Source organism: Ornithorhynchus anatinus, chromosome 6 (assembly GCF_004115215.2).
Source record: "Ornithorhynchus anatinus isolate Pmale09 chromosome 6, mOrnAna1.pri.v4, whole genome shotgun sequence".
Lineage (NCBI taxonomy): Eukaryota > Metazoa > Chordata > Mammalia > Monotremata > Ornithorhynchidae > Ornithorhynchus > Ornithorhynchus anatinus.
Window position 1 is genome coordinate 29,855,984 of NC_041733.1, and position 26,969 is coordinate 29,882,952.

The 26,969-nt window shown below is 45.2% G+C and overlaps 1 protein-coding gene across 3 annotated transcripts in view; it reads right to left on the minus strand.

Moving 5' to 3' along the window:
- MAMLD1 (mastermind like domain containing 1) overlaps positions 1-25,267 on the minus strand; it is a 131,789-nt gene extending 106,522 nt beyond the window's left edge. For all 3 annotated transcript variants that reach the window (XM_007665814.4, XM_007665819.4, XM_007665809.4), the window contains exon 1: positions 24,915-25,267. In XM_007665814.4, the coding sequence (XP_007664004.1) occupies positions 24,915-24,968 (54 nt within the window). In that variant the 5' untranslated portion in view covers positions 24,969-25,267. The remainder of the gene's footprint in view (positions 1-24,914) is intronic.
- Positions 25,268-26,969: the final 1,702 nt, after the last annotated feature.

The following is a 26,969-nucleotide window of genomic DNA, read 5'->3' on the forward strand; positions in this document are numbered from 1 at the left end:
ATGGCGAAGGCACTGGAGGCCTAAACGATATCATCTCATTTTGAGAAGATTATTCTGCAGCATGGACTTGAAAAGATGCATATATCACTGCGGCCATGCGAGGAGTTGAATGCTGAAGCGTTGTATCAAACACTCCAAGCCAAGCTATGGAGATAAGCAATGTATTTGAAAAGTCTTAGGCAAGCTACCAAAATAACTCCAGGATAATGAACGAACAAATGAACAAATGAATGAATGAAAACAACTCTAAGTTAACGCCTGCCTCCCCATGTAGATTGTAAGGTTCTTGCAGGTAGGGACTGTGACTACCAACTCGGTTGTTACTGTACTTTCCCAAGCACTTAGTACAGTGCTCTGCACTCAATAAATACCATTAATAGATTGACTAAAGTTGCTCTGTGACGATGTCACAGTAGTTCAATTGGAATCAAGGATTTCAGCTCAAAGTACAGGAATAACAAAAGGACACTTCTTAGCTTCCAGACAGTGCTCAAAATGGTTGGTATGGAAAAGAGATCGCACCAAGGTGGGCTTGATTAAAAAGACTATTTGGAGTAAAGAAAGAAATTTACCATCAATACTCTGTAGAACCTCGGGATCATAATACAAGAGAGACCTTCCAAAACTTGTGTCATGATTTGCAGATGCAGCTAAGACATCTCCTTGATCGGTGGTAGAATGTCAAGGCTTAAGACATCGAGATTTAGGCTAAGGGCCATCATACTCAGAACTCTGTATTTAATACCAGAGCTCAGCGGAGAATTGCAGGTAGCTTTACTCTCATCCCAGGCTAAAGAGGGAAATTACAGTGCTAGCAAGCACACTGTAATGATCTTCACAGACCATTGAAGACGAGGTCCTTCAGAGAAAACCATAGAAACAGAGAAGATAAGTCTAAATAACTGAAGGCATGGTAACTAAAGTTAGCCTGTACGATCCATGTGGGCAGGGGCCGTGTTCTTCTTCATCTATTGTACTCTCCCAAGAACTCAGCACTGTGCTTGACTCACAGTGGATGCTCAATAAATACTGCTGACTGATCATAAGTCTAATTTACAAGGTGATTACTATCCTGGTAAATAGTAGAACACCTGCCAGGATCTGATGTCATTTCTATCAATCAATGCTACTTACTGAGCACTTACTGTGTACAGAGCACTGTACTCAGCACTTCAGAGTTCAGTACAACAGAGCTAACAGACACTTCTCTGCCCACAACAAGTTCTGAATAATTCTTTAAGAAAGGCGGGGCTTTAATGCCTAGGGCTCTGCCTAAGTTCTTCCTCAATCTATGGAAACTTGAAGAAATGCCTTAGGAATTCAAAAACTCCAACACAATTACTGTTTTCAAGAAGACGGGTGAAAGAACTTGCTGCAGCAACTCCCAGCAGCCTCACTGCTTACCATTAACAGCAAGATTCTGGTCAAAAGAATCCTTTTGGACACAATACTGAAGAATATAGTCGGGCAACACTTCTTGAATTCCACTGGAGCTTTAGACCGAAAAACCCAGCACTGCAGACGTGATCTTTCAGCACAAACTGATGCCAAAGGGCAGGGGGTAAGTTAGTCTAGGCTCACTGTCGACAGGGAACATATCTCAGACTTCTGTTATATCTTCCCACTTTCTTGGGCAGGAAACATGTCTGCCAACTCTCTTGTGCTGTACTCTCCCAAGCACAGAGTAAGCACTCAGTAAATACCATCGATTGATTAATTAAATACTGTCATTATTCCTACTTAAACTGTGAGCCCCATGTGGGACAGGGACGGTGTCCAACCTGATTAACTTGTATCTACCCTAGCACTTAGAAAGTGTTATTATTATTATAGTATTTGTTAAACACTTACTATGTGCCAAAAACTGTTCTAAGAGCTAAGGAAGAGACAAGGTTATCAGGTTGTCCCACGTGGGGCTCACAGTCTTAATCCCCAAGTTTTTAAGATATAGTAATAAGTCTGTAACAAATATAATAGTAACGATGATACTAATAATTAGTATTGCAGGGAGAAACACCAAGGTCTCGATTCCGTTTTTGTAGTTCTTAAAAAAGCATTTGACTGGGCTCTGCGAGCAGGTTCCCCAAGATCCCTAAGCTTTTCCCATTTAGTTTTTCCCATTCCTCACCACTGAGGCACCTGTCATTGAGAAGTAGTGTGACCAAGTGGAAAGAGCTCAGGCCTGGGAGTCAGAAGATGCGGATTCTAATGCAGACTGACCCCGACTGTGTGATCCTGGGCAAGTCACTTAACTTTTCTGTACTTCAGCTTCCTCAGCTGTAAAAATGGGGATTTAATAACTTTTCTTCCCGCTATTTAGACTGTGAGCCCCACATGGGATAGGGACTATGTCTGACCTGATTCACCCGTATCTACCCCAATGCTTAGTACAAGTTGTACACATTTTACAGGTGAGGTAATGGAGGCACAGAGAAGTTAGGTGACTTTGTCCAAGTCACACAGCAGACAAGTGGTAGAGCCAGGATGAGAATCCAAGTCCTCTAACTCCCAGGCCTGTGCTTTTTTCTACTAGACTACATTGCCACTATGCTTGGTACATAGTAAATGATTACCTTCATAATAATGCTTATTATTATTGTTATTATTATTACTATTAATATTATTACCACTGAACCCTACTGCAGTTGCAGCTTCTTTTTCTTGTAGGTTTGCAACATGGCAATTTTAAAATTTCAGTAGTGAAAGTAAAACTTTTTGAAAAGTCTCTTCTGATACTACCCTATCTGATTTTTGAAAATATGAATACCTACCCATCTTTCAGATTTAGTAAGGTACTGTTATTTGTTTGGGTGTGGATCTGCATTTAAGTTTGATCTTCTGAACATTGCATATTCTACCTCATTTTTAAGAACTACGAACATCTGCATGATGCGTGCATTTTCTGGTTCCAAGCTTTTAAAGTCATTCTAGGTCTTAGACCCAGCCTCTGTGAAATATCTTAGTCTTATGAACACACAACAGTTATGCCTAAGCAAGGGGTAGTGGCAAAGTGAATGTGTTAAAACATCAAGGACAGGATGGGCACAAGAGTTTTGGCATCCCTAAGTGAGCCTCATTTTGTGGAATCAGACCCGCAGGACGATAGAGAGTGAAGTCAGAGCAGAAGGATTTCCTTCTACTCCACTTCTTAAACCACCCTCTCCCTGGACCGAGCCTGGGACAGAATTGGATCCCAGAATCCCTAGCTCCCTGGAGCAGAATTACTGGAGCAACAGGTTGTTCCACTCTTTACACTTCACCCCTCCGGCCTTAAACTGCAAAAGGACGGCTTGCCCGGGGCAGCTGATCCTCTAAACCGTTGGAGGCAAATGTAGGGAGATCATCTGGGGGTCTCGACCTTAGGGGCTCTGCTGTTTAAGGGGACGAATAGGGTCCCGAAATTGGGGCGCCTTCAAATTGGCAGCTCCTACCTCTGCCCATCCCTCAAACCAGCTCTGCTGGTGATTCTGTCAATAATATACTGTTAGCAGCTATTTTAAAAGTGGGAGTTATTTAAACTTGAGGGGCGAAGAGGGGAGAGAGCTGGAGGACCGGCTGTTTGAATCTGTCTGGTGTGTGCCTATGCTGACTTAAGGATAAAAAAAGTCTGCTCCTCTGTGCCAATGTTCTAGGATTCTAACTGTGTCCTTGAGTTGGTGTGCTAGAGATTGTCTGGGGAATGTGATCTGGATAGGGTAAAGGTACAGACAGGGGCGATAGAAGATGGTATCAATAGAACTGCCACAGTGTCCCACTCCCATATTTCTTCAGGAGGTTCAAGAGAGGCACCACTGGGAAGGAACAAACCGCCTGGTCATACAGGGGAATGAATCTGGCATAGCCCACTCTGCACACATCATGAGCACAGGAGGAAGGGAAGGTGCCTTTTTCCATCTGCAGCTCTTAAAGGTGCCCTAAGATCCCCTACAGAACTTTGGTTGGAAGAAGAGGATCCACTCAGTTGAATGGAAATGGAGCCTATATCCACTTACCATGTTTGAATGCATATAGCTTTTCAACCCTGAAATAAATCGGCTGCAATACGTACCGTTTTCCTTGATTTTAACCTGTTTCTGTGGATACTTTGTTTCTCATTTATGATGAAATGTTGGTTTCCTAATAATGCCCACATTTCAAAAGGCTGAATGATATAGAGCTTCAATACAATTGCAGCTGGTTAGGTTTAGGTAGCTGTGAAACACGCAATATAAGAATATTCACAGGGCTTAGAGCGCTTAAAGCACTTAAACTACACATTGAGTAATCTTATACACACCTCAGGTCTTGCTTTTCATTCATTTGCTCTGAGATTGTGAAACGAGTGCCTGTGGGACTACTGTACCCTCAGTAATTTTCCCCTCAATATTAATTGATCTGCATGAGTTGTACTTGCCTATTCAAGATGGCCATGATCTTTCTGACACGTATCAGTGTCTGACTGTGCAAAAAGTGCTATTTGCCTACTCTGGTTTACTTCTTGGTGGCTCCTTCTGGCTTTCTGCTCTGTCTCCCAGGAGCCCTGTTCTTTCTCTCCTTGAGGCCTTGTACCCTGGATGGTCGGGCAGAGATTCTTTCACAGTCAATCTGTAGCTCCCAGGTAGCATCCCAAAACACCCATCCTGCAGCTCTCCAGTGAGGCCTACTTTGGCTAACTGATGGCTCTGCACCAGGTTCTCTTCTGATATCAGCCCAACTTTGTGGTGGGGACAGGGGAAGTGCCTGCTTTTCTTAAGACGAAGGGGTGCCCGCATCCTTGGGGAAGGTGGGACAGCTGTCCCACAACTCTTCTTGAGGGCACTGGTTCTGGTGAACTCTCCCAAGCCCCTCATCCAGTATTTTGCCCAGAGAAGAGGTTCAATAAATACAATTAATTGACTGACACTGATCAGTTGGTCACTTCCACCCCTATTTTGGTACCTCTTGGCTCTCCTGTGCTCTGGGCTTCTGTTCCACAACTGGACATAGGTGAGAGCCAAGAGGGTCAGAGCGTATACACCTGGCAGCCAGGGCTTTATGCTACTGCTATCCTCTGGGTCAAAACTCTTCTTAATGCTCCAGACTCTCTAGGAAAGAAAATGTTGCCGTTTGGATATGTATTGGCTATTTATACTCAGAGGAAAGGGTTGGCAGATTAGATTTTCAAACACCTGAACACTACAGATTTCAAACTCATTTACTTCACCTCAACTTAGGCCTCTCCAAAGTATCTTGTGCTGCCACTGCCGTGACAAGAGTTAGGTGAGCAGGTAAACGATCTGGTCTTTCAATAGCAGACAGGCCGATACACAGTTCTCCTAAGTATTCTCGCTAGATTGAAAAGTTCCTCTATTCATTTCCCCTACTTCTAATTTTAAACTGCACGATGGTGGTAGATCTCAAATTATGTTGACCAAGTTCTTTATTCATTAAAAGCTGCAAGAGTAGTACAGTGTTAGCTCTTGGAGGGCAGGGGCCATGTCTTCTGTGTCTATATAGTATGTTGCCAAATGCCTAATTCAGTATTGGGCATATCAGAGAGGCTTAGTAAATAAATACTGATAATGATAATGATGATGACAGCTGACAGGTAATCATCGCTGAGTTGCTGGTATCACTGATAAGAGTTACAATGCTGCACTATACCTAAGTGAAAGGAGTGGCTTTCAGCTTGAATAAAAATAGGTTAGTATTAAGTCCAAGTTGATTTTATTTTCACTTTCTTGCATTTTGCCTTCTGGGCCAAATATTGCAGCTCTTTTAATTTTTTTTTAATATAAAAGTCTCCTGTCTTTGAGTTAGAGGTCGGTTCTCACTATTTCCCATGGTGCTATTCTTCTGGCAATTTCCTCTGCCAGAGCTGTCTGGGTTTCTTCCCGTTCCCATTCACCTTTTCAGCAATATAGCTCTTTCCCACCACTCTACCACCTTTGGGAGGTGGGGCCATAAAACCCAGTCTTCACTGCACTTTCCTTTGCCGTTTTCCAAAAATTACAATGTAACAATGTACAAAGTATGTGTGTGTGTGTGTGTGTGTGCGCGCGCGTGTGTACTCCTATCTCCTCCTATCTCCCTGTTCATTCTAGTGTCTTTCATGGGCTCCTCCTCTGGCTCCCACCCCCTTTGCGCGGGGGGGGGGGGGGAAGGAGATCCCTCAAGGTTCAATATTGAGTCCCCTTCTATTCTCCATCTACACCCACTCCCTTGGAAAACTCCTCCGCTCCCATGGCTTCAACTACCATCCCTATGCAGATAATTACCAAATCTACATCTCCAGCCCTGATCCCTCTCTCTTTCTCAGCAGTTTTGTATTTCCTCCTGCTTTTGGGACATCTCTACTTGGATATCTCACAAACACCTCAAACTTAACACCTCCTCACCTCCGCCAAACTGATTCTCTTTCCCTCTTCAAAACCTTACTTAAAAATCACCTCCTCCAAGAGGCGTTCCCAGACTGAGCTCCTCTTCCCCCTCTACTCCCTCTGCCATCCCCCCTTTAATGTTGGTATTTTAATGTTGGTATTTGTTAAGCGCTTACTATGTGCCAAGCACTGTTCCAAGCACTGGGGTAGACATAGGGGAATCAGGTTGTCCCACGTGGGGCTCACAGTCTTAATCCCCATTTTACAGATGAGGGAACTGAGGCACAGAGAAGTTAAGTGACTCGCCCACAGTCACACAGCCGACAAGTGGCAGAGCTGGGATTCGAACTCATGAGCCCTGACTCCAAAGCCCATGCTCTTTCCACTGAGCCACGCTGCTTCTCTTACCTCTCCGCAGCTAAAGCCTCATTTTCCCCTTTTCCCTCTGCTCCTCCACCTCTCCCTTCCCATCCCCACAGCACTGTACTCGTCCGCTCAACTGTATATATTTTCGTTACCCTATTTATTTTGTTAATGAATTGTACATCGCCTTGATTCTATTTAGTTGCCATTGTTTTTACGAGATGTTCTTCCCCTTGACGCTGTTTATTGCCATTGTTCTTGTCTGTCCGTCTCCCCCGATTAGACTGTAAGCCCGTCAAACGGCAGGGACTGTCTCTATCTGTTGCCGACTTGTTCATCCCAAGCGCTTAGTACAGTGCTCTGCACATAGTAAGCGCTCAATAAATACTATTGAATGAATCCCCATTTTACAGATGAGGTAACTGAGGCACAGAGAAGTTAAGTGACTTGCTGAAAGTCACACAGCTGACAAGCAGCAGAATAATAACAATAATGATGACAATAATGTTGTTGGTATTTGTTAAGCGCTTACTATGTGCAGAGCACTGTTCTAAGCGCCGGGGTACACACAGGGTAATCAGGTTGTCCCACAGGGGGCTCACAGTCTTAATCCCCATTTTACAGATGAGGTAACTGAGGCACAGAGAAGTTAAGTGACTCGCCCACAGTCACACAGCCGACAAGTGGCAGAGCTGGGATTCGAACTCATGAGCCCTGACTCCAAAGCCCATGCTCTTTCCACTGAGCCACGCTGCTTCTCTTACCTCTCCTCAGCTAAAGCCTCATTTTCCCCTTTTCCCTCTGCTCCTCCACCTCTCCCTTCCCATCCCCACAGCACTGTACTCGTCCGCTCAACTGTATATATTTTCGTTACCCTATTTATTTTGTTAATGAATTGTACATCGCCTTGATTCTATTTAGTTGCCATTGTTTTTACGAGATGTTCTTCCCCTTGACGCTGTTTAGTGCCATTGTTCTTGTCTGTCCGTCTCCCCCGATTAGACTGTAAGCCCGTCAAACGGCAGGGACTGTCTCTATCTGTTGCCGACTTGTTCATCCCAAGCGCTTAGTACAGTGCTCTGCACATAGTAAGCGCTCAATAAATACTATTGAAATGTCCAAAACAGAACTATTCATATTCCTACCCAAACTTTGCCCTCCCCTTGACTTTCCCATCACTGTTGACAGCACCACCATCCTCCCTGTCTCAGATGCCAGTAATCTTGGTGTTATCTTCGACCCATCTCTCTCATTTAGCCCACAAATTCAACCTGTCACCACATCCTATCCCTTCAACCTTCACTAATCGCTAAATTCCGCTCTTTTCTCCATCCAAACTGCTCCCACATTGATTCAAGCACTTACCCTATAGCACCTTGATTTACTGACTGCATCAGCCTTTTTGCTGACCTTCCTGCTTCCGGTCTCTCCACACTTCATTCTCTTGCCCAGGCCATTTTTCTAAAAAAGTTCAATCCATGTTTCCCTACCCCTCAAGAACCTCCAGTGGTTGCTCATCCATCTCCTCATCCAACAGAAACTCCTCACCATCAGCTTTAAAGCACTTAATCACCTTGCCCCCGCTTACCTTCCCTCCCTGATTTCCTACTACAACTCAGCCCACACCCTTCGCTTCTCTGCTGCCAACCTACTCACTGTATCTCAATCTCGGCTATCTCACCACGGACCCCCTCGCCCATGTCCTGCCTGGAATGCCCTCCCTCTTCACATCCGACAGATGATTACTATTCCCACCTTCGAAACCTTTTTAAAAGCACATCTCCTCCAAGAGGCCTTCCCTGACTAAACCTTCTCCTCTTCTCCTACTCCTTCTCCTCTTCTCCTTCTCCTCTTCTCCTACTACCTTCTCTGTCAACCCTGAACTTGGATTTAATAATGTTGGTATTTGTTAAGCGCTTACTATGTGCCAAGCACTGTTCTAAGCGCTGGGGTAGACACAAGGTAATCGGATTGTCCCATGTAGAGCTCACAGTCTTCATTCCCATTTTACAGATGAGGTAACTGAGGCACAGAGAAGTGAAGTGACTTGCCCAAAGTCACACAGCTGACAAGTGGCAGAGCCGGGACTAGAACTCATGACCTCTGACTCTCAAGCCCAGGCTCTTCCCACGGAGCCACGCTGCCCTTATGTACATTCCTGTAACACTTACTTATATTAATGTCTGTCTACCCCTCAAGAAACCTCTATGTATACACATACCAGAATGACTTTATGGCAGAAGATGGGACGTTCTGGAGAGGGGGTGTCCATGGACTCGCTCTGGATTGGAAACGGTTCGACAGCATTTGAAGAAGAAGACCCCTTGGACTGTAAGCTCATTGTTGGCAGGGAATGTGTCTACCAACTCTGTTGTATTATGCTCTCCCAAGCACTTAGTACAGTGCTCTGTATACAGTATGCACTTAATAAATATGATTGATTGACTACTTCTATTTAAAAGGAAAGAGTGGCTTAAAGAGTTAAGGTAAAAGGACATAAGAATTCACTCTAATTAGAAATGCCCACAATAATTCACAAAAAGTGATCTATGAATGGCACATCTTCCACCTTAAACCACTGACTGCAAGCTCCTTGAAGTCAGGGATCATGCCTACCAATTCTATTTTATTGTACTCTCCAAAGTGCTTAGTGCAGTATTCTGCACACTGTATGCACTCAATTAATACCATTGACAGATTCCAAAATGGAACATATTGCCTCTGAAAATCCCAATTGAATAATTGGCATTTCTTCAGCCACTCAACAACAGAAGCACTACACATTTAACAACTTTTCAAATGTACTTGCTAAGTGCTTACAGGGGTAGATACAAGCTAATTAGGTTGGACACAGTTCTTCTCCAAGTGGGGCTCACAGTCTCAACAGATAACTGAGGCACAGAAAATTGAAGTGACTTGCCTAAGGTCACACAAGTGGAGGAACAGGATTAGAACCCAGGTCTTTCTGACTTCCAGGCCTGGGCTCTATTCACTAGGCCACACTGCTTCCCAACCTGTTTGTGCTCTGATTGTTGGATCACTTCTGGTACCCTTGGTTCCCTAGACCCTTGGATAATCCTTCTGGTTTAATGCTGCAAAACAATCAACTCACTCTGTACAGCTGACAGGTGTTAGGAACCGGTGCACAATAAGGAAACATTCAAATCTTATTGCAACTCCTCATGTTTGTCCTAACTTTCCATCCATTTCTATCGTTAAAAATCCAAGAACTTTTTAGTTGACGTGAAAAAGTTATTAGAGGATTTTCAGTGCCTTCACTTGAAATCCAGATTGATCTACCTTCCGGGATCTGGAACCAAGATTTTACTTTTAGTGGAAAGCTAAAGGGCTTAGTGTTAACACTGTGTCTCATGTCAGCCTCAGGTGCTTCTCCAACTCGAGCTCAGAAACATCTGTTCAGAAAACCAAAGCTGGACCATGAATAAAAGAAATGAAAAGTAAGGGGGGACTGCACTAAATTCTGGAAGTCATTCCATAAGATGGGCAACAGGTAAAAATGGCAGAATAAGGGAAGGGATCCAGAGAGCCAGGAAAGATATAGAGACTGGAAATGGTCCCTTTTTTTCCCAGGTGGATTTTTCAGCAAGTGCCTCATGAACTATAGGTTGCTGACAGTTTAATGTGATGAAATATTTAGAAAATGCAGCCTCTTGGTGAGAACAGATTAAGTACAAACTAATAGCATCTTCCTGACAAGTCAAAATCAGATGATCTTGAATGCTGTTACCCAATGTAAAATTTAAGGGCTTTCTGGGTAATAAAAATTAGCAAAATATGAAGTCAGGGTTTAAAATAGGCCCATCTGTTTAAGATAAAATTAATAAACAATTCAGAATAAAAGTACTCTAAGGACTCCACTATTATTAAAAGCCAATCTGTTTTATTTTAAATTGGACTTCAAGTACCACAGCTTCTGACTTTGGGGCTGAACCAAGTCACGCCTTAACTAATGGCTACAAAATTAGCAGTCCTTAGTTGTGAAGAAATCAGGGCGCATTACTTGATCAAATAATCTTGAAAGGATTAGGCCCTGGTCCACTAATAATGTTGGGCACTTCAATTCAGTAGCATCAAAACTGGATATTTTTTGTTGGTTGTAAGCAAGTCTTTGGAAAGGGAGGAACAAAAATTCCATTCTAACAAGTCACAATTTGGCAACTAGAGCCTGCTGACTAGAGAACTGTACATAGTTGTTCTGAGGGCCTATGTGATTTCTAGACTGTAAACTCATGACGGGCAGGGAACGTGTGTGCTAATTCTGCTGCACTGTCCTCTCCCAAGCGCTTAGTACAGTGCTCTGCATATAGTAAGAGCTCCATAAGTATGACTGATTGATTGCTATCCACTGAGCCAATTAGGAATAAATAAGTAGCCATAAAGTGAAAGGCAAAACTCCAAGTTCCACAAGACACTTGAAGAGGATAACCGACAATGGGGTCCGTTAAAGGGAGCCAGAGACTTCAGAGATTTTTTTTTAACTCTATAAATGGTTCATTCTTGAAGTCTCCAGAAAGGCAGACCTAGATGGCCCACAAAAAGTTAACATTTACATTTGCTTTACATCTCTCTGCTGTTACTCTTTCCAAGGGACTACTTGAATGGTCACGTTGGAAAGCTGTTATCAGGGCTGAGAGAATTTAAGGAAAACAAACAAAATGAGGAGCCGATAGCTGCTCTGTGTAATGACATGGTACTGGATGTTCATCTTCAACATGTTCTTCACATAATAACCCCTGGCAAATCCACCCAGTAAAACCCCCCAGCATGTACTCAAGCCATTTCGGTGCATTAAAAAGCATTCCTTCCTTAAGAAAAAGCAGAACCTAAAGCCCTGAACAACACATCCTCTAGCCAAAAGGAAAACATCAGTGTGTGATACCCATTTAAAAATAATAATAAAAAAGAAACTACACAAATGTTTGGCTTTGTTTACTTTGGATCGCCACAGCAAGAGGCTGGGTGTAGCTGCCTTCTGAGAGCTCTAGCCTTCAGTGGCTTTTCCAAACTCCCAGTTCACTAGACAGAGTTGACTAAAGTATATTCCATATTTATCAGGGATAGTTAATATGATGGCTGATTTGTTCTTTTTTTTTAAAAAAAAACAACACAATAAATTTGAAGCTCATGGAAGGTGCCAGCCAGTTGGACCGGTAACTGGCAAGCTTTCATTTTTCCAGAGTATACAACCTAGACTACTTCCAGGAGAGTTTCCGGGGCTGGCTATCCCCATACAATATGAGGGCTCTGTTCCCTTTTCACTGAGATCTCTCCTTGAGGCATCTCCTTATCCCACAAGGAACCAGAGCGGGCTTGTTTTTCCAAATCGCCCATTAGCTTTAGCATTTGATGGGGATGTCACTAGCATGATCCATTATCAATCCACTGAGCCAGTCCTGGTCCCCTTAATTGATAGCCAAGGGTTTAGCATATGCCTCTTGATATCGGGTTAACAGTATTTGCTGATGGTCCAGGGCCGCTTTTGAAAAAACATAACCACAAGACGTAGTCTGAGCGCTACCTCCAAAGGCACCCAGGCCTCGCTAAAGAACTTCCTTCAGGGGAGCAGATTCATTCATTCAATTGTATCTATTGCATGCTTACTATGTGCAGAGCACTGTACTAAGTGCTTGGAACGTACAATTCGGCAACAGATAGAGACAATCCCTGCCCAACTGGGATTGCCCAACAACACACAGTAGATGCACGGTGTCAGGTGCCTAGCATGATTCAGGATTTGAACAGGGCCTGTGCTAAAGTCAGTACTCCTCACACCAACAAATCATCCTCTGCCAAGTCACAGGGACGGCAAAGTAACACAAGTAATCGGCAATCCAGTAAAGTCATTCCATTAGAAAGTAATCAGTAATGTATCACCTGCAACTTTCCTGTTCTATTACTCTGTCAAAGATTACTTAGAGAATATAATTCTAGTTCCTTGTGTTCTGAGTAGGGTGGGGATGTGAGGATGAAAAGTTGACTTCCAGGTTCAAGAACTGGATTTGAGTGTTGTTTCATGATCCTCCCCAGCAAAAGTATAATGTCAGCCTTGCCCAATTGTTAGTAATGTGATAGCCAGTGATTTCAAACTATTTCACAACGGTTTACCTTTCCGCAGAGTCCAGGGAACCCTGGATTTGGGGAGCAGGAGATATATAATAGTAACCACTATTAGTAATGCTATTTGGTGAGCACCAATGAGTGCAATTCACCATCCTGAGAGCTTGGCTAATGACTTACCTTTAGGCAAATGACTCACCCTTTTAAACAATTCCTAGCTCGGAGAAACATAAAGATAAACAAATGGCAGAAGGGTTCTGGGCGGCTCGGGAAAATACAACAACCCAGGGTTCTCTAAATCCCCAAAATTCGTATCAGGAGGAAAGTATTGTGCTATCTAGCATTTCCTGCTCTAAATACAGAAAAGAAGCCTGGAAGAGTCAAGCTGAGAAGGCAAGAGACATATCAAAGACTGCCTTGTCAAGCGGTGGCCACTGTTAACAGATAATACCAGCTCAACCAGCTGAAGATTGGGGATAAACAATGTAGACAGTTGTCACTAAACTGTGGTCGGTATTCACCAAATGAATCCAGAGGGACATCTGGATGGCCCAGGAAAGAACAATTCAATCAATCAATGGTATCTGTTGAGCGCTTCCTGTGTGCAGAGCACTGCACGAAGCCCTTGGGAGAGTATAGAGTAGGGTAGACACGATTCCTGTTCATAAGGTTGTTAGAGACAAGAGAGCAGGCTGACAATTGCAGCTGTCCCGTCCTGCCCTGCCCTGAAGCTGTACAGCTCTGGCACTCCAGGCCCAGCCCCACATTCCTCCCTCTCCTGTCCTGGAGACCAGCAATTTTGAAAACTGGTAGGAGAAGTATGCATGGGGGAAGGGGACAATGGCGTGCACATACTTCCAGTGCCATCTCTGGAATCTTCCAGAACTGGGCCGGAGGCTAGCGAGGGGGACAGGGAGGGAGGAAAGAGAGATGCAGAAGCCAGCTGCCAAGGAGCAAGGCGGCAGCAATAGTGGGTAGGAACCAGCTGTGGATAGTAATAAATAATAAATTATGGTAATCTGTTAAATGCTTACTATGGGCCAAACACAGTACTAAGTGGTGGGGTAGCTACATGATAAGTCAGACACAGTCCCTGGCCCATATGAGGGCCACAATCTAAATAGGAGGGATGTTGGGAAAGGGCATGGAAAGAGCCTGGGCCTCCGAGTTCTAATCCCGGCTCTGCCGCTTGCCTGCTGTGTGATCTTGGGCAAGTCACTTCTCTTCTATATGCCTCAGTTTCCTTATTCGTAAAATACGGATTCACTACCTGCTCTCCTCTGGGTTAGAGTGTGAAGCCCATGGGGACAGGGACTGTGTTTGACCTGATTGTCTGGAATCTATCCCAGTGCTAAGTACAACACTTGGTCCATAGTAAGAGCTTAACCAATACCACAATAATAGTGACAATTATTATTATTACTACTGAAGTAATAATACTGCGATATTATCGTCATTGTTATTAGTATTATCATTATTGCAGTAGCAGCAAAGAGCAGGGTCAAGCAGCACCAAGGCTATGCCCAGTGGCATGCAAGGTTCAAGGAGGGAGAGAACTCTCTGTGCTCACAGCCAAGCTAGACTCTTGCAGAAAGCAGTGGATAGAGCAGCCCAGCCCACACACTTCGCTCCTATAGCGCCAGCTTACTCTGTGCCCTGATCTTGTCTATTATTATTATATTTAAGCTCTTACTATATGCTAAGCACTGTTCTAAGCCCTGGGGTAGATACGGGGTAATCAGGTTGTCCCACTTGGGGCTCACAGTCTTAATCCCCATTTTACAGATGAGGTAACTGAGGCACAGAGAAGTTAAATGGCTTGCCCAAGGTCACACAGCAGACAAGTGGTGGAGTCAGGATTAGAACCCATGTCCTCTGACTCCCAAGACTGGGGTCTTTCCACTAAGCCACGCTCTCCGCCAACCCCTTTCCCACCTCTTCCCTCTAGCCTGGAAATATCCCTCCCACTCCATATACACTAGACCACCACTCTTCCCCCCTTCAAAACCTTATTAGGGACACATTTCCTCCAAGAAGCCTTCCCCGATTCAGCCCTCTTTTCCCTGGCTCCCTTTCCCTTTGGTGTCATCTACACACTTGGATTTGTGACCTTTGGGCATTGGATATTTGCCCCAGCCTCAGCCCCACAGAACTTATGTACATATCTAGAAATTATTTATTATGAATTCTTTACTTATATTATTGTCTGACCCTTTAGATTGTAGGGAGGGAATGTGTTGGTAGACACATTCTACCAACTCTGTTGTACTGTTCTCTCCCAAGCACTTAGTACAGTACTCTGTGCAGAATAAGCAGTCAATAAATACCATTGATGATGATGATGATACAATGGTGAGGCTGTGGGGAATGATGAAAGCCATGTGGGGGAGGCTGGAGCATGAGGAAACTCCAGTGTGTGGAAATGAAGACTAGCCCAGGGATACATGGGAGGTGTAGGATGTCCCCACTTTCCATTCATCCTTCTTGTGTTTTCTCTGTCTCTCTCTCTCTTCCTCCCTTCCGTTCCCCTCTGTACATCTCACCCTTCTTGCGTCTCAAGTCCGTCTTTCTCTATGGCTTTCTAAATATCCTCCCGCCTCTGCCTAACTGGTCTTCACCTGCCTTCTTCCCTTCCCATCAATTTACAGGTGCTCAGCCCATTAAACAGGAGTGATGGAGACCCCAAGCAGGGACTGGGTTCAGGGAATGGGTGGGAGGAGGGAGCAGATGGGGAAAATCTCACAAACACCTGAGGCCTTGGAGGTGTTTGGGACCTAATTTTTTTTATAAACATAGGAGAAAAAAGCTGTACTTGACACCCTCCATCCCTCCACACATGAAATGTTCCCAAAGTTGAGAGGCAAATGCTTCCCTCTTAAGGACTTGTCATTTGAAGGGGGATGTTGGGGAGGCTTGCCCGCTGCATGGTGTAGTGGATAGAGCACAGGTCTGAGAGTTGTGGGTTCTAATCCCGCCTCTGCCACTTAATAATATTGGCATTTAAGTGCTTACTATGTGCAGAGCACTTTTCTAAGCACTAGGGTAGATACAGGGTAATCAGGTTGTCCCACGTGAGGCTCACAGTCTTCATCCCCATTTTACAGATGAGGTAACTGAGGCCCAGAGAAGTGAAGTAACTTGCCCACAGTCACACAGCTGCCAAGTGAGAGATCCGGAACTCAAACCCATGACCTCTGACTCCCAAGCCCGTGCTCTTTCCACTGAGCCACGCTGCTTCCCATCTGTCTGCTTTGTGGTCTTGGGTATATCACTTCATTTCTCTGTGCCTCAGGGCCCTCATCTGTAAAATGAGGATTAAGACTGTGAGCCCCTGTGTCCAACCTAATTTGCTTGAATCCATCCCAGCATTCAGTACAATACTTGACACGTAGTTGACACTTAACAAATACCAAAATTATTATTATTATTCTTGTTATTAAGGAGAAAGTCTTCCCTGTAGAGGCCTTGGGATACTTTAGCCCCAGCAAAGTGGTCCTGAGGCCAAAGTAGTTGGAGGACCACTGGGGTAGAGCAAAAAAGCAACAAACCATATGTTTGTATTTCTACTAAAGAATGACCGGTATTCACAAGTTACATGCTAGAGAATATCATAAAATTGGCCACTAAAACCCGCCTGAGTGATCTGAATTATATGAATTTAGTACGTTATGACCCTGGATGGGGTGCTCGGTTAAAAATACCAAATTGAAGAAAAACTCTCCACATCCCCTATTTCCAGGTTATCATGAATAAGGGAAGATGGAGGGTAGAGACTGAGCCTAATGGACATGACATTACTCACACAAAACCTAACATCGAAGGCCTGCCTTGGACCATGTTTTGTTGTTGTCTATGAAATATCTGCTGAGGTGGCAATGGATATAGATTTTTCTTTTTGGGCTAATGTCTACAACTATCACTCCAACTAACAAGATAATATTATTTATGCATCTACTATTGTATCATTAGAAACAACAAGATTATGTACTTTAATTCTAATGTCAGCACAATTATTTTAACACCAAGTGGTGTCAGATTTGACTCTATCCCCCCAAATTAATTTCAGAGTAGTGGCTAAATAAAATGGCATACTTCTTTGTGCTTTTGTTATAACACGCTCATGTGCAGCAAACTGTGAAGAAAATGTAGTAATTAGAGGTTAAATTAATCCCTGACAGACAAGCAACTTAGTAAAGCTGTGTCCTCTTCACAAAACATAGCATAAAGCATGCCAGTCTTTCAGAATGAAGCACAAAGAACATGTGAGATTGGCAAATGCACTGTGTCCACAGTCCAACCCGAACCCGACGGAGTAAAAACTAAGAGTCGGAACCAAATTTCCGAGAGTCGAAATTAACACTGAAGTCTCATTAAAATCACTCACACAAGAACACATACATACACCCCTGAATCAGTCTACCTCTAGACTGCACCCTTACTGCCCTGGTTCAGCAACTTTAAAAAAGGAAAGGAAAAAGGTCTTTCATTCAGCACTAAAGCCTGTGACCCCGGGATATGCTCACCATCTAAATGATCATTTAAGTACCGACTGTAATCTACAGGCCATAAACTTCTGGTTCTGAATTCACCATACTCCTTTGAGGCCATCGGACTTTGAAAATCACACATTCAAAACTGGTTTTCCATTATGTTTCAAAGAAGAATTTTCTCCTTAGTGGTGGTTAGGAGCCACAGTAACATTAATTACTACTTCCCATTTTTGTTCAATGAAAATATGTGATTTTTTAAAAATTGAAATAAGTTGATGAAAACATTTTGATATGCGCACCCATAAGCATCATCTGATGGTTGCCTCTAAATCTGTTCCACTTGAGAGCAGTATATTCAACCACTATTGGAGTGAGCAATTTTCTGTCATTTGAAGCTTATAAATGAGAGTGTGCTCGTATATGGCGCAGAGTAAAAGAAAGAAATTTACCCCCCGAATTGGTGCCTTGCAAAAGGGGGACCTTTTGTACAGTGATGACTGAGTTTGCATGCTATTTCCTTAAACCCTATTCATTTAGACAAAAATACACTGTGTCCTAAAAATGTTTAAGCAAAGGAAATGGAGCAAGCATGGATGTGATTACCAAAAGCTTCAGTGCTTCCACACAACGGTTTTATTTTTTTTTTCTTCCCTTGTCCCAAATGGCTTACACATTACCTCTGAAAGCGGAAGGTGCGAGCAAGTGGCTGCCCCTGATGCTAACACTGATGCCACTCAATAGATTGGCTGACATGGGGTGAAACAATAACACAGTTAACACCCTCCCCTGCAGAGGTAAATCCATATCATGTCCGGAACAGACTGAACCTCCAGCTGTCTCTTCTCGAATTCAAGAGCGGACGGGCTGTTGTTGGGGCCGCTCTGTCATCAGGTAGGCTGGGGTGGGGAGAAGGTAAAGGGGGGGGCGAGGATCTGTCCAACTTAGAGTTAGAATGGAAGTGAAGCTTGAGTACATTTATAGTCTTCTACTGGGTGGGAAATGCCAACTTCCAGTAATTAAAAGATAATGAGTTCATAAAGAGCTCCTAAAATGGTTTGGAGAGGAAAGGATTTGAGGTGGCTGCAGTTCAGGGGTCATGACTGTGACTCTGCTCTAGAGCTGTAGGGGTGGTGGAAGCTAAATAAATAAACAGAAAGGGAATGGACTTCAAGAGACTTGTATATTGGCTTCCAACAGCAGTGTGGGAGCAGAAACGTTCGCTGAATACACAGTAAATCAACTAAGTGAGCCGATGCGTTTTCGTAAAACATCCGATTTTCTATTGCAACAGCTGATAGAACACATAAAGTCGTCTGAACAACCTACAGAAAGTTCTGCTTCCATTATGAGAAGCCTCTTTTGAAATGGAATTTGACTTCTTCCTCCCAAGCTCCATTCAATCTTGTCACTGAAGAGATTTATGTCATAAAAGGAACTTCATTTTCTTCCAAAGTTCACCTACTCTGACAGTCCCAACTGAATTGGCAGTTTCGTGTGTGCGTGTATGTGTGTGTGTGTGAATGCAACATCACAACCGATTAGTCTGGAAACGATGATGGTCATATTTTCACTGGGGAATATACAAACAGTGACAGGTGAAGTGTTTAAAATCTTGGAGTCTATAAGAACTTGGAAAACAATAATATAAACCGAAAGAGTTGTTTTTCCAAATGGTTTCCCACCCCACAGAGACAATGCTCCTCTGAGTCTTCAATTGTTCCGCAATCGGTAAAGCAGGGTGAAAACAAAGCGAGAACACCGTTGACAAGACAATCAGCACTAATCAGTTACATACACATTATCTCCTGAGTTACTTCTCCTTAAGGTGGATAATTTTCCCTACCAGCTTTATTATGTATATTCTCCCCATACTCCTCTGTTCCTTTCGCGGATGTTAAACAAGATAAAAATCTTAATGGCAAATATTTAAGTGGCTTCAAGCTCATTCAGGTTTCGGATGTTTCCCCCTCTGAGGCCGGCGAGTTTTCCAACGACTTACCGTCTGAAATATCAGAGCAGTCCCAAATGTGCTTCGAGATGCATAAAAGAACAGTTGAAAAACTTACAGTTGACTGGTGCTACCTAGGTTACTCCTCAATGGCATTGAAACTGGTATATTATTAAGAGAGGTGTATGATGGGAATTGGTTTATTGTGCTGATCCATAGTAACCAACTCCTGTTCGTCCATCATTTATCTCCCTCACCAGCGACATATGGGTTTGTCTATTCACACTCTCAGCATTCTATCTGCTCCAACAAACAGTCCGTCTTTTCTGCTTGGATAAGGAGATTTTTTAGTTACATCCATTATGTGTGTATCAACATTTATGGCAGCAAGATAATTGCCAAAGAGCTCAGGGGGATACAAGTGCCTTCTTTATAACACAGAAGCCCCCACCGCTCCAAAAAAAATCAATATTAATATAAAGCAGGACTAAGGCAAAACCAGGGGCGGCTGCTGCTCCCTTAAAGTTTGAAATACAGTCTTTCTTAAATGCCCAGTTACCCTAGAAGAAAATTCTTTGTAATTAATTAAATCACCGCATTTCCAATTCCTCTGTTGGAGAAGATAGGTGTGTGTGTTGGGTGGGCCCTAACGATTTTAATCAATGCTTAAATAAGTAAGGGGAAGGCAAATCTGTCAGGTACATGATAAACCTCCTTGATTATTTATAAATAATCTTCACTAGTAGTAAAACAAAGCAACTCTTCATTAAAAATTACATAATCGGCACTGCCCAAATCTAGATAATACCTCCAGTGACAAAGTTGAACTTGGGGCATTTTCAGTCTTTGATAGTATGCTTCATTTTCCTCAAAAAAACAAACAACACACAACAAAAAAACCCTCCCACAAGATATTTGAACTGTACTGTAGTTGGTACAAAGCCTTTAAACACTGTCAATTTCTGCTTATGTAAAACCTCACGGAAACGATCAAGTTACTGAGGGATTTTCAAGGTGCTTTAAATGATCGTCTGTGAAGGCAGTTGCTTCAAAATCTTGGTGGGGAGGCTGGGGAGAGAAATCAATATTCTATGGACCACCTGGCTCCCAATATGCAACTTTCCTTTCCCAAAGCAGAAAGCTCTCAGTGGCAAGCCCCCCTACTTTGTGAGGTACTGTATTTGTTTTTCTTCCCTGAGCAACAGGCTATTTCCTGGTTGAGTTTAAAACTCAGTGACGTTCCTATTTCAACCCACACATCTCTGTGTCACTGTCAACGTCAGTGGCAGGAAAACTTTAGAAGTCACCCTTTGCTAATGCTTTCCTAACATGGAATTTCCTTGTATCTCCCTCAGCCCTCCTCCTCCTCTTCCACCTCCTCCTCCTCCCAACCTCAAGCTGTTTTCTCCTCCCAAACAAATTGTAGTGAAGGAAAACTGAAAATGGTCATAGCCGGAACAAGAGATGGTTGAAAGCTACTGTCTAATTTAATTATTTTTTTTTAAGGGGAGGGGGTGTGGAAGGGGAAAGGATAACACCAGCTTTTCTGGATGTAGGTACAAAGCACATAAATTGTTTTAACAGCATCTGGCAGCCTCTCTGGACAGACTGACTTCCTTCTCTCTATTTCCCCCCGCCCCAAGTTCACTTCAGAGCAGCCGTCTTACATAAATTTTGGAGCTGGGGATTCGCACAAATTAAGCTCATACATAGACGCACAGGAGGAAGCACGCAGAGGGAGCAGGGAGAGAAGCATTCACTAACTACCAAGGCACAAAGCAGTATGTGAGGCGATTACTTTTCCCCTGTTGAGAATACACTATTTAATATGCAAACTATGGGCATGGAGAGAAAAGAGGGATGTTTCTTTAAGGGGAAGAAGCTGATTAGCTGTTCTTGCTGGCAGCAAACAGCTGGTCAGTCCGGCAGGTTCAAGGCCATTTCAGCTCCTCTCTTATGGGGGCCCCATATGTTCCATCTCTCACATCAGCAGCTTTATTTTCCAATAATCTTGCTCCAGAAGGGAAGCACAAAGGGGGGAATAAAGGACGGAGCCCAGGTTTTACACTTCGCTTATTTTCTTGTCCTAAAGTGGCACTTTCTGTAGGGGTCCCAGTCCCAGGGGGAAAGCCTGGTGAACTATTGTTTTGCTAACGCGGATTCCCCTGGAGACATTAGGGAAGGAGGAGAAGGGAAAACAGTGTAGTGGGTGGGAGGAGGTGGGGGCGGGGTGGGAATGGCTAGAAATAGTTCCTTCAGTTTAAACTCGGGGGGCGGAGTGGGGGGTGGGGGGGAGTGGTGACGGTGAACTAATGATTGTTCCCTCTGCAGCAGCCAAGCAAAACTTGAGTTTGGCTACCTCCCATGCCTCTTTATTGACCAATTTCTCTTTTGGTTCAGCGTCGCTCTTTTGCAAACAAATTTCTCTAACAGAGTTATTTCAGATTAGAGGTAGGGTGTGTGTGTGTGTGTGTGAAATAGAGTTGTTTCAGATTAGAGGTGTGTGTGTGAAAAAGAGTTGTTTTAAATGTGTGTGTTTGTGTGAAGTTCCTCACTGAACCTTTTTTCTCCAGGGGGTCTTACACTGTCAGGGGAAGGAAAGCAGGGAAGGGAAGGTGGAAAGGGGTGTGAGAGCCCCGTGTCCCCCCCCGTCCCCCCCCCACCCCATCGATCGGATTAGGAGTTTAGAGCGAAGTGGGGGCACAGTCGGGGAACTGGCCTTTCAGGGGAGTAGCAGAAAAGAACTGAAAAGATTTGAAAAGCCCTGGGCAGTTGGTGACCAGAGGCTTCGGAGAGGCGGCGGCTGCTGCTGTTTTGCACAGATCATTGGCTACAGTTCAGGCCGGGAGGAGAGCGCCTTCTTGCAAGTAGGGGAGAGGAAAAGGAAAAAAAAAAAAGGAGAAGGCGCCCCCTATTTCACATTGAGACATTCACAGCGAGGATTTCTCCAGACGCACTGGGGAAGGGAAGAGACACTTCACCACATCTGCAGCTCTTAGCCAGGAGGGACGACAGAGGAGGGAGGGAGGGAGGGAGGGCGGAGGAGGGGCAGGAGAAGAGCTTTATAAGAAGGCAGGCAGCCACCCCGGGAACAGCGGGGAGAAGAGAGAGGGATGGGCAGGCAAAGGGAAGGCGATGTGAGGACTAACTGGGCCTCGTCCCTGTGGTCGCGCAGCCCCTCGTCCAAGAGTCTGGCGGCTCTTAAAGAGGGCGGTGGGCCAGATGTCCCTTTGGGTGCGGGGCTGTGCCGCCTGCGGACGGGCAAGGCCGAGCAGTGACATGGGGGGGCTTCCCTCGTCCGAGGTGGGGGGGGGGCTCCTAGACCCCATTCCCCGGAAAAACCTCCACCTTCTTGGAAACCACTTTGACACCACCCCTTCCCCCCCGACATACACACACACACACACACACACACACACACACCGCCTCCCGTCCCCTCCTCCCCCTTCCTCTAACCTCCCGGAAAACAAAGGGGCTTTTTATAAACAGATTGTTCCAGGAGGGGGAAAATGTGCAAAGACGCTGAAAGCTCTGGGAGCTGCGAGCCCCTTCCCGCCCCCACCCCCAGGAAAACCCAGCAGGTAACACCCTCCTTCCCTGGCTCTCCCCTCTTCCTTTCCTCCCTGCCCTTCTCTCCAGCCAAACCCTAACAAAAGCAACCCAGAGCTGGGACCGGCGCCCACCACAAGACAGATGTCACCCCGAAACAGCTTCTGCCTGAAAAGGGGAGGGGGGTGTTGGAGGAAAAAGAGGGAGAGCAGGGGGTGGGAGGGCAGCCTCTGGATTCCCTCCCCCCTCCATGGTACCGATCCCGATAAAAATACACCGGCGGCTTCCCGGCTACAAAGGAGACGACCGAACGGGCCAACGAGAGACTTGTTTATTCGGGGACTGTCTCAACTGGGCTCTTAATCACAGGGTGCGAAAGCAAAACCGTGGAAAAGGGCAGGAGTCGGCGGCGGGGCTCGCTCGCCCGTCTGCAGGCATCCACAGCTCGCACGGGACTCCGTGGGCCCCCTCGGAGGGTCTCCGCTTGGGGCCCCGGCGCACCCCTTCCCTCTCCTTCCCAAACTCTTCCCCTTCCCTTCCCTCCCCCCCTTCCCAAACTCTTTCGAAATAACTCAGGCTCTTGGAGACTCGGCTGCGTCTTTTGTTCGAGCGCCGTCGTGAGAGATGCCCTTTGCTTTCTCCAAACAATAAGGAAAAAAAAAACACCCGACTCTGCCAACCTAAATATTAAACCCAATTTTTTTTAAAGCAACCCCCCCCCTTACAATCTCACACAAACGACTCCCCCTTCCTTCCCTCTTTCCTCCTCCAATGTCTGACTCTTCGTGACAGTCCTTTCGAGGAGTCCCGTTTCTCCAACCTCCCCAAATCTCATCTCCCCCCCGCCCCCCCAAGATGCTGGTGTTTTATTCTGGCCCATCTGTTTGATCTAAGTTTAAATCAAAAGCCCTCCCCCCCCCCATCAGTAATTAGCCCCAAACAAGCCTTCCTCTACGACTCTGTTTACACAGGGATATTCCGACTTCAAGGACCGACTTTATTGGCAGTTTTCTAATCCTATTAGTCTCTGTGCAGTCAGCATTTAATCTGGGATAGAAAAATCAAACAGTATCTACTTCCTTTCCGGGCTGATTTCAGACCCATTTCATCTAAGGACAGTCCTCAGAGGAGAGGCCAAACCAAAACCAAAAGAAAAGTGGGATCCCTTTCAGTCCCCGTGCCCGGTCTGCAAGGGGGGGAGGGAAAAAAAAAAACCCAAACCACCCGGGTGGGGGGTGTCATTTGAGCCCCTGGATTTTTCTCCTGCTTGGTCTCAGGGACGGATGTGCCCGGGAAGAGGAGCAGGGTCCGTCTCTGATCAGGAACGCCGCTCGGTGTTGCTTTTCCGAGAAAGGGGTTGGGGGAGGAAGAAAAACACACACACGCACAGACACACAACTATTCCGGGAGCTGCGAGACACGCTCGCTGATCGGAATTGCCGGAGTGCCCGGGGAAAAAAAAAAAAAAAGGAGGAAAAAGTGAAGAGCCCCTGAGCCTCGGTCCCGAATGTGTCAGGCGAAGCCTCCTTCAGGATCGGGATCCGATCCGGGGCGCAGCTCCTGCCCACGGCCAGGCGTTGCACTTTGTCTGCTTTCTCCCCCCCCCCCCCACCGCCCCCCAAATCGGCTCCAATGCCAGACCCCGATGGCCGGGACCACCTTCATTTAACCACCATTTTAGCCAGTCGGTCGAAAGGGAAGGAATCGCCAGGACCCAAAGCCCGGAGGGGGGGAGGGGGCAAGGCATGGGGGGGGAGGAGGGGGAAGAACTGGGAAGGGGGGCGGGGAGTGGAGGAGGATAGAGGGAGACCGAGGCACAGTTCACCCCGACAGAGGTTTAAGTCCGGATCAACTTAAAACTCCCCAAATCACCTCTATCGACCTTTAAAAAAAATCACAAAACGCGACGCTCATAGACTAACCCCCCGCACCCACCCAAAAGCATCCCCAGGTAGGGTACTTTGGCGGTTGGTCTCCTATAAAACTTTGGTACCCCCTTTTCCCCCCTGCTCCTCACCCCACCCCCCCCAGGCTCCCGATCACCAGTTCGGAATCGCGTCAATGAAAACCGTGGCCAACGAGGGGAATCGAGTCACCGGTTGGAAGCACCGAAACAGGTCGGGGGATCCTGAGCCTACCGCTCCTTACCGGAATATGGGGCTCCATGCGTGGTGCTTCTACCCGCTGGGAAACCAGGAGCATCTTGAACTGGCGATCCACCAGCTTTTAGATCCACTTTGGCTTTTATGGAACAAAAAAAAACCCCAGGAAACGATAGAGGCGAGCTGCTTTTTTGATTTGTTTTGTCCTTTTCCTCTCTCTCTCTCTCTGTCCCCCCTTTCTTTCTCCTTTTAGGTTCCAGACAAGTTCATCCTGGCGTTGCAGTTTGCTAATGATTCACTGTCTGTCTCAATCTGTTCACTACATTTCCATCAACCCACAGCCTCCTCACTCAGAAGGTGGAGTTTCTGGGGTTTAAGTTACTGATAGGCATTTCTCACTGCTGTGTCACTCAAAGAGGAGGAGACACACCACACATACTCAACTCATACACACACACACACACATACACTCACTCACAGGAGGAGAAGCAGCTCTAGCCTTAAAGGGGAAGTCACGCTTCTTTTTTTATTTTTTCCCTCTCTCAAGAAAGAGACACCCTGGGGACCCCCCTAAGCCACTCATTTGGCTGGGTGGAATGGGGTGGCCGAGAGAACTAAGTGAAGTAGTTAGTACCCCTGCCCTCTTCTTTCAAAAAAGGCAGAGATCTGCCCATCGCGGCTGGTGATGTCTTTATCGTGTGGTGACTGCATTTCGTAAGTGAGCTAAAACTAGGGCAGTTCAAAATTAAGAGAGTGAACTGACATGGGCCCCCCCCGGTCTTAAAAATGATCCGAGGGTCATCTCCGAGGGCTTCTGTCCGTCCCCAGATAGGGTTATTTCTCTGTGGAGCTGCCCTGTGTGAGGTTGCCGAATGTGAAAAATTCCAATAAGGGTTAAAAATTCATTTCGAGAGAGGTAAATCCAGGTTACTAGTTTAGGAATGGTGTGGCATGTCCTTTTGACTCCTCGGGCTCTATCTATAAATCTGCTAGAAATGAGGTTGGCTTTCCTGTGGCTGTAAACATATCCTTAAGAAAGCATGACATCCGCCCGCCCGAGTGTGAGAGTTTTGACAGAACATCCACCCAAAAGAGAGAGGCTGAAGCCGTATTCAAAACTCCCATTGAGATGCACATAAATTATTCAGAACAGCAAATTCCAAGCAGCCAGGTTGGCATACTGGGTTCCCAAATAATTGTGAGTAAAATCTCATCCCATTACTTTCCTGGAGAAGTAACACGGCGGGATGTCCGTTTCTGACTTCTCGCTGACCCAATGGACGGGGGACATGAAGTCATATCGCTTCTCCAGGGAGAATGGCCTTGGTATTGCCAGGGTGGGTTTAAGCGTCTCCTTTGTCGGTTTTTAAAACCTGGACCGTGGCCCTTCATTTTTTCGCAGGAAACTGTAGTTTTTCCTCCTTGAAACTCTTTGACCGGAAAACTCACGTGTTGCCCTAAAAGTCCCACAATCTGTTCTGTCCATTTATATTTCTCGTGCAATGACTGCGACTGGTTAATGTTTGGTAAGACACATTTGATTACTCTCCAAAATGTTCTGGGTTTCCCTCTTCCCATTCTAGTCAAAGGTGCATTTTGCAGTCACTTGTCTTTGCTTCATGAAAGGGAGGTAAGACACCCTATGAGATCACTCAGGAGTGAAGCACTTCAGTTTTAACTGTGGGAGGAAGATGGGGTCAAACCTCAAGGAAAGACCTGCCAGAAGCTTATGCTTTCTATCATAGAACTACCCAAGGGACAATATTTTTGTTTTTAATTTAAGATGACAATGAGAAAATGCCTTTGAAAGTAGAGCAGATTATATTTTCCCCCAAGTTTAAGATTGAAATTCTCAAAACAAGAAACCTTCATAATTTGATTCCCAGAGAATTTTTAAATGGCCTACAGGGACAGCTAAGCATTTGTAATAATTCAATTTTCATAAATATAAGATGTTTCTTTTTCGATTAGATGGGGCTCTGATTGTACTGATTCCTCCTGTGTATTTTCTGAAGGATATGTGGCTTTTAATTTGCTTTACAACGCAGCAATTATTTCCATGAGCAACAGGTTGAGATGTCAGACTTGTAACCTGCAAGCC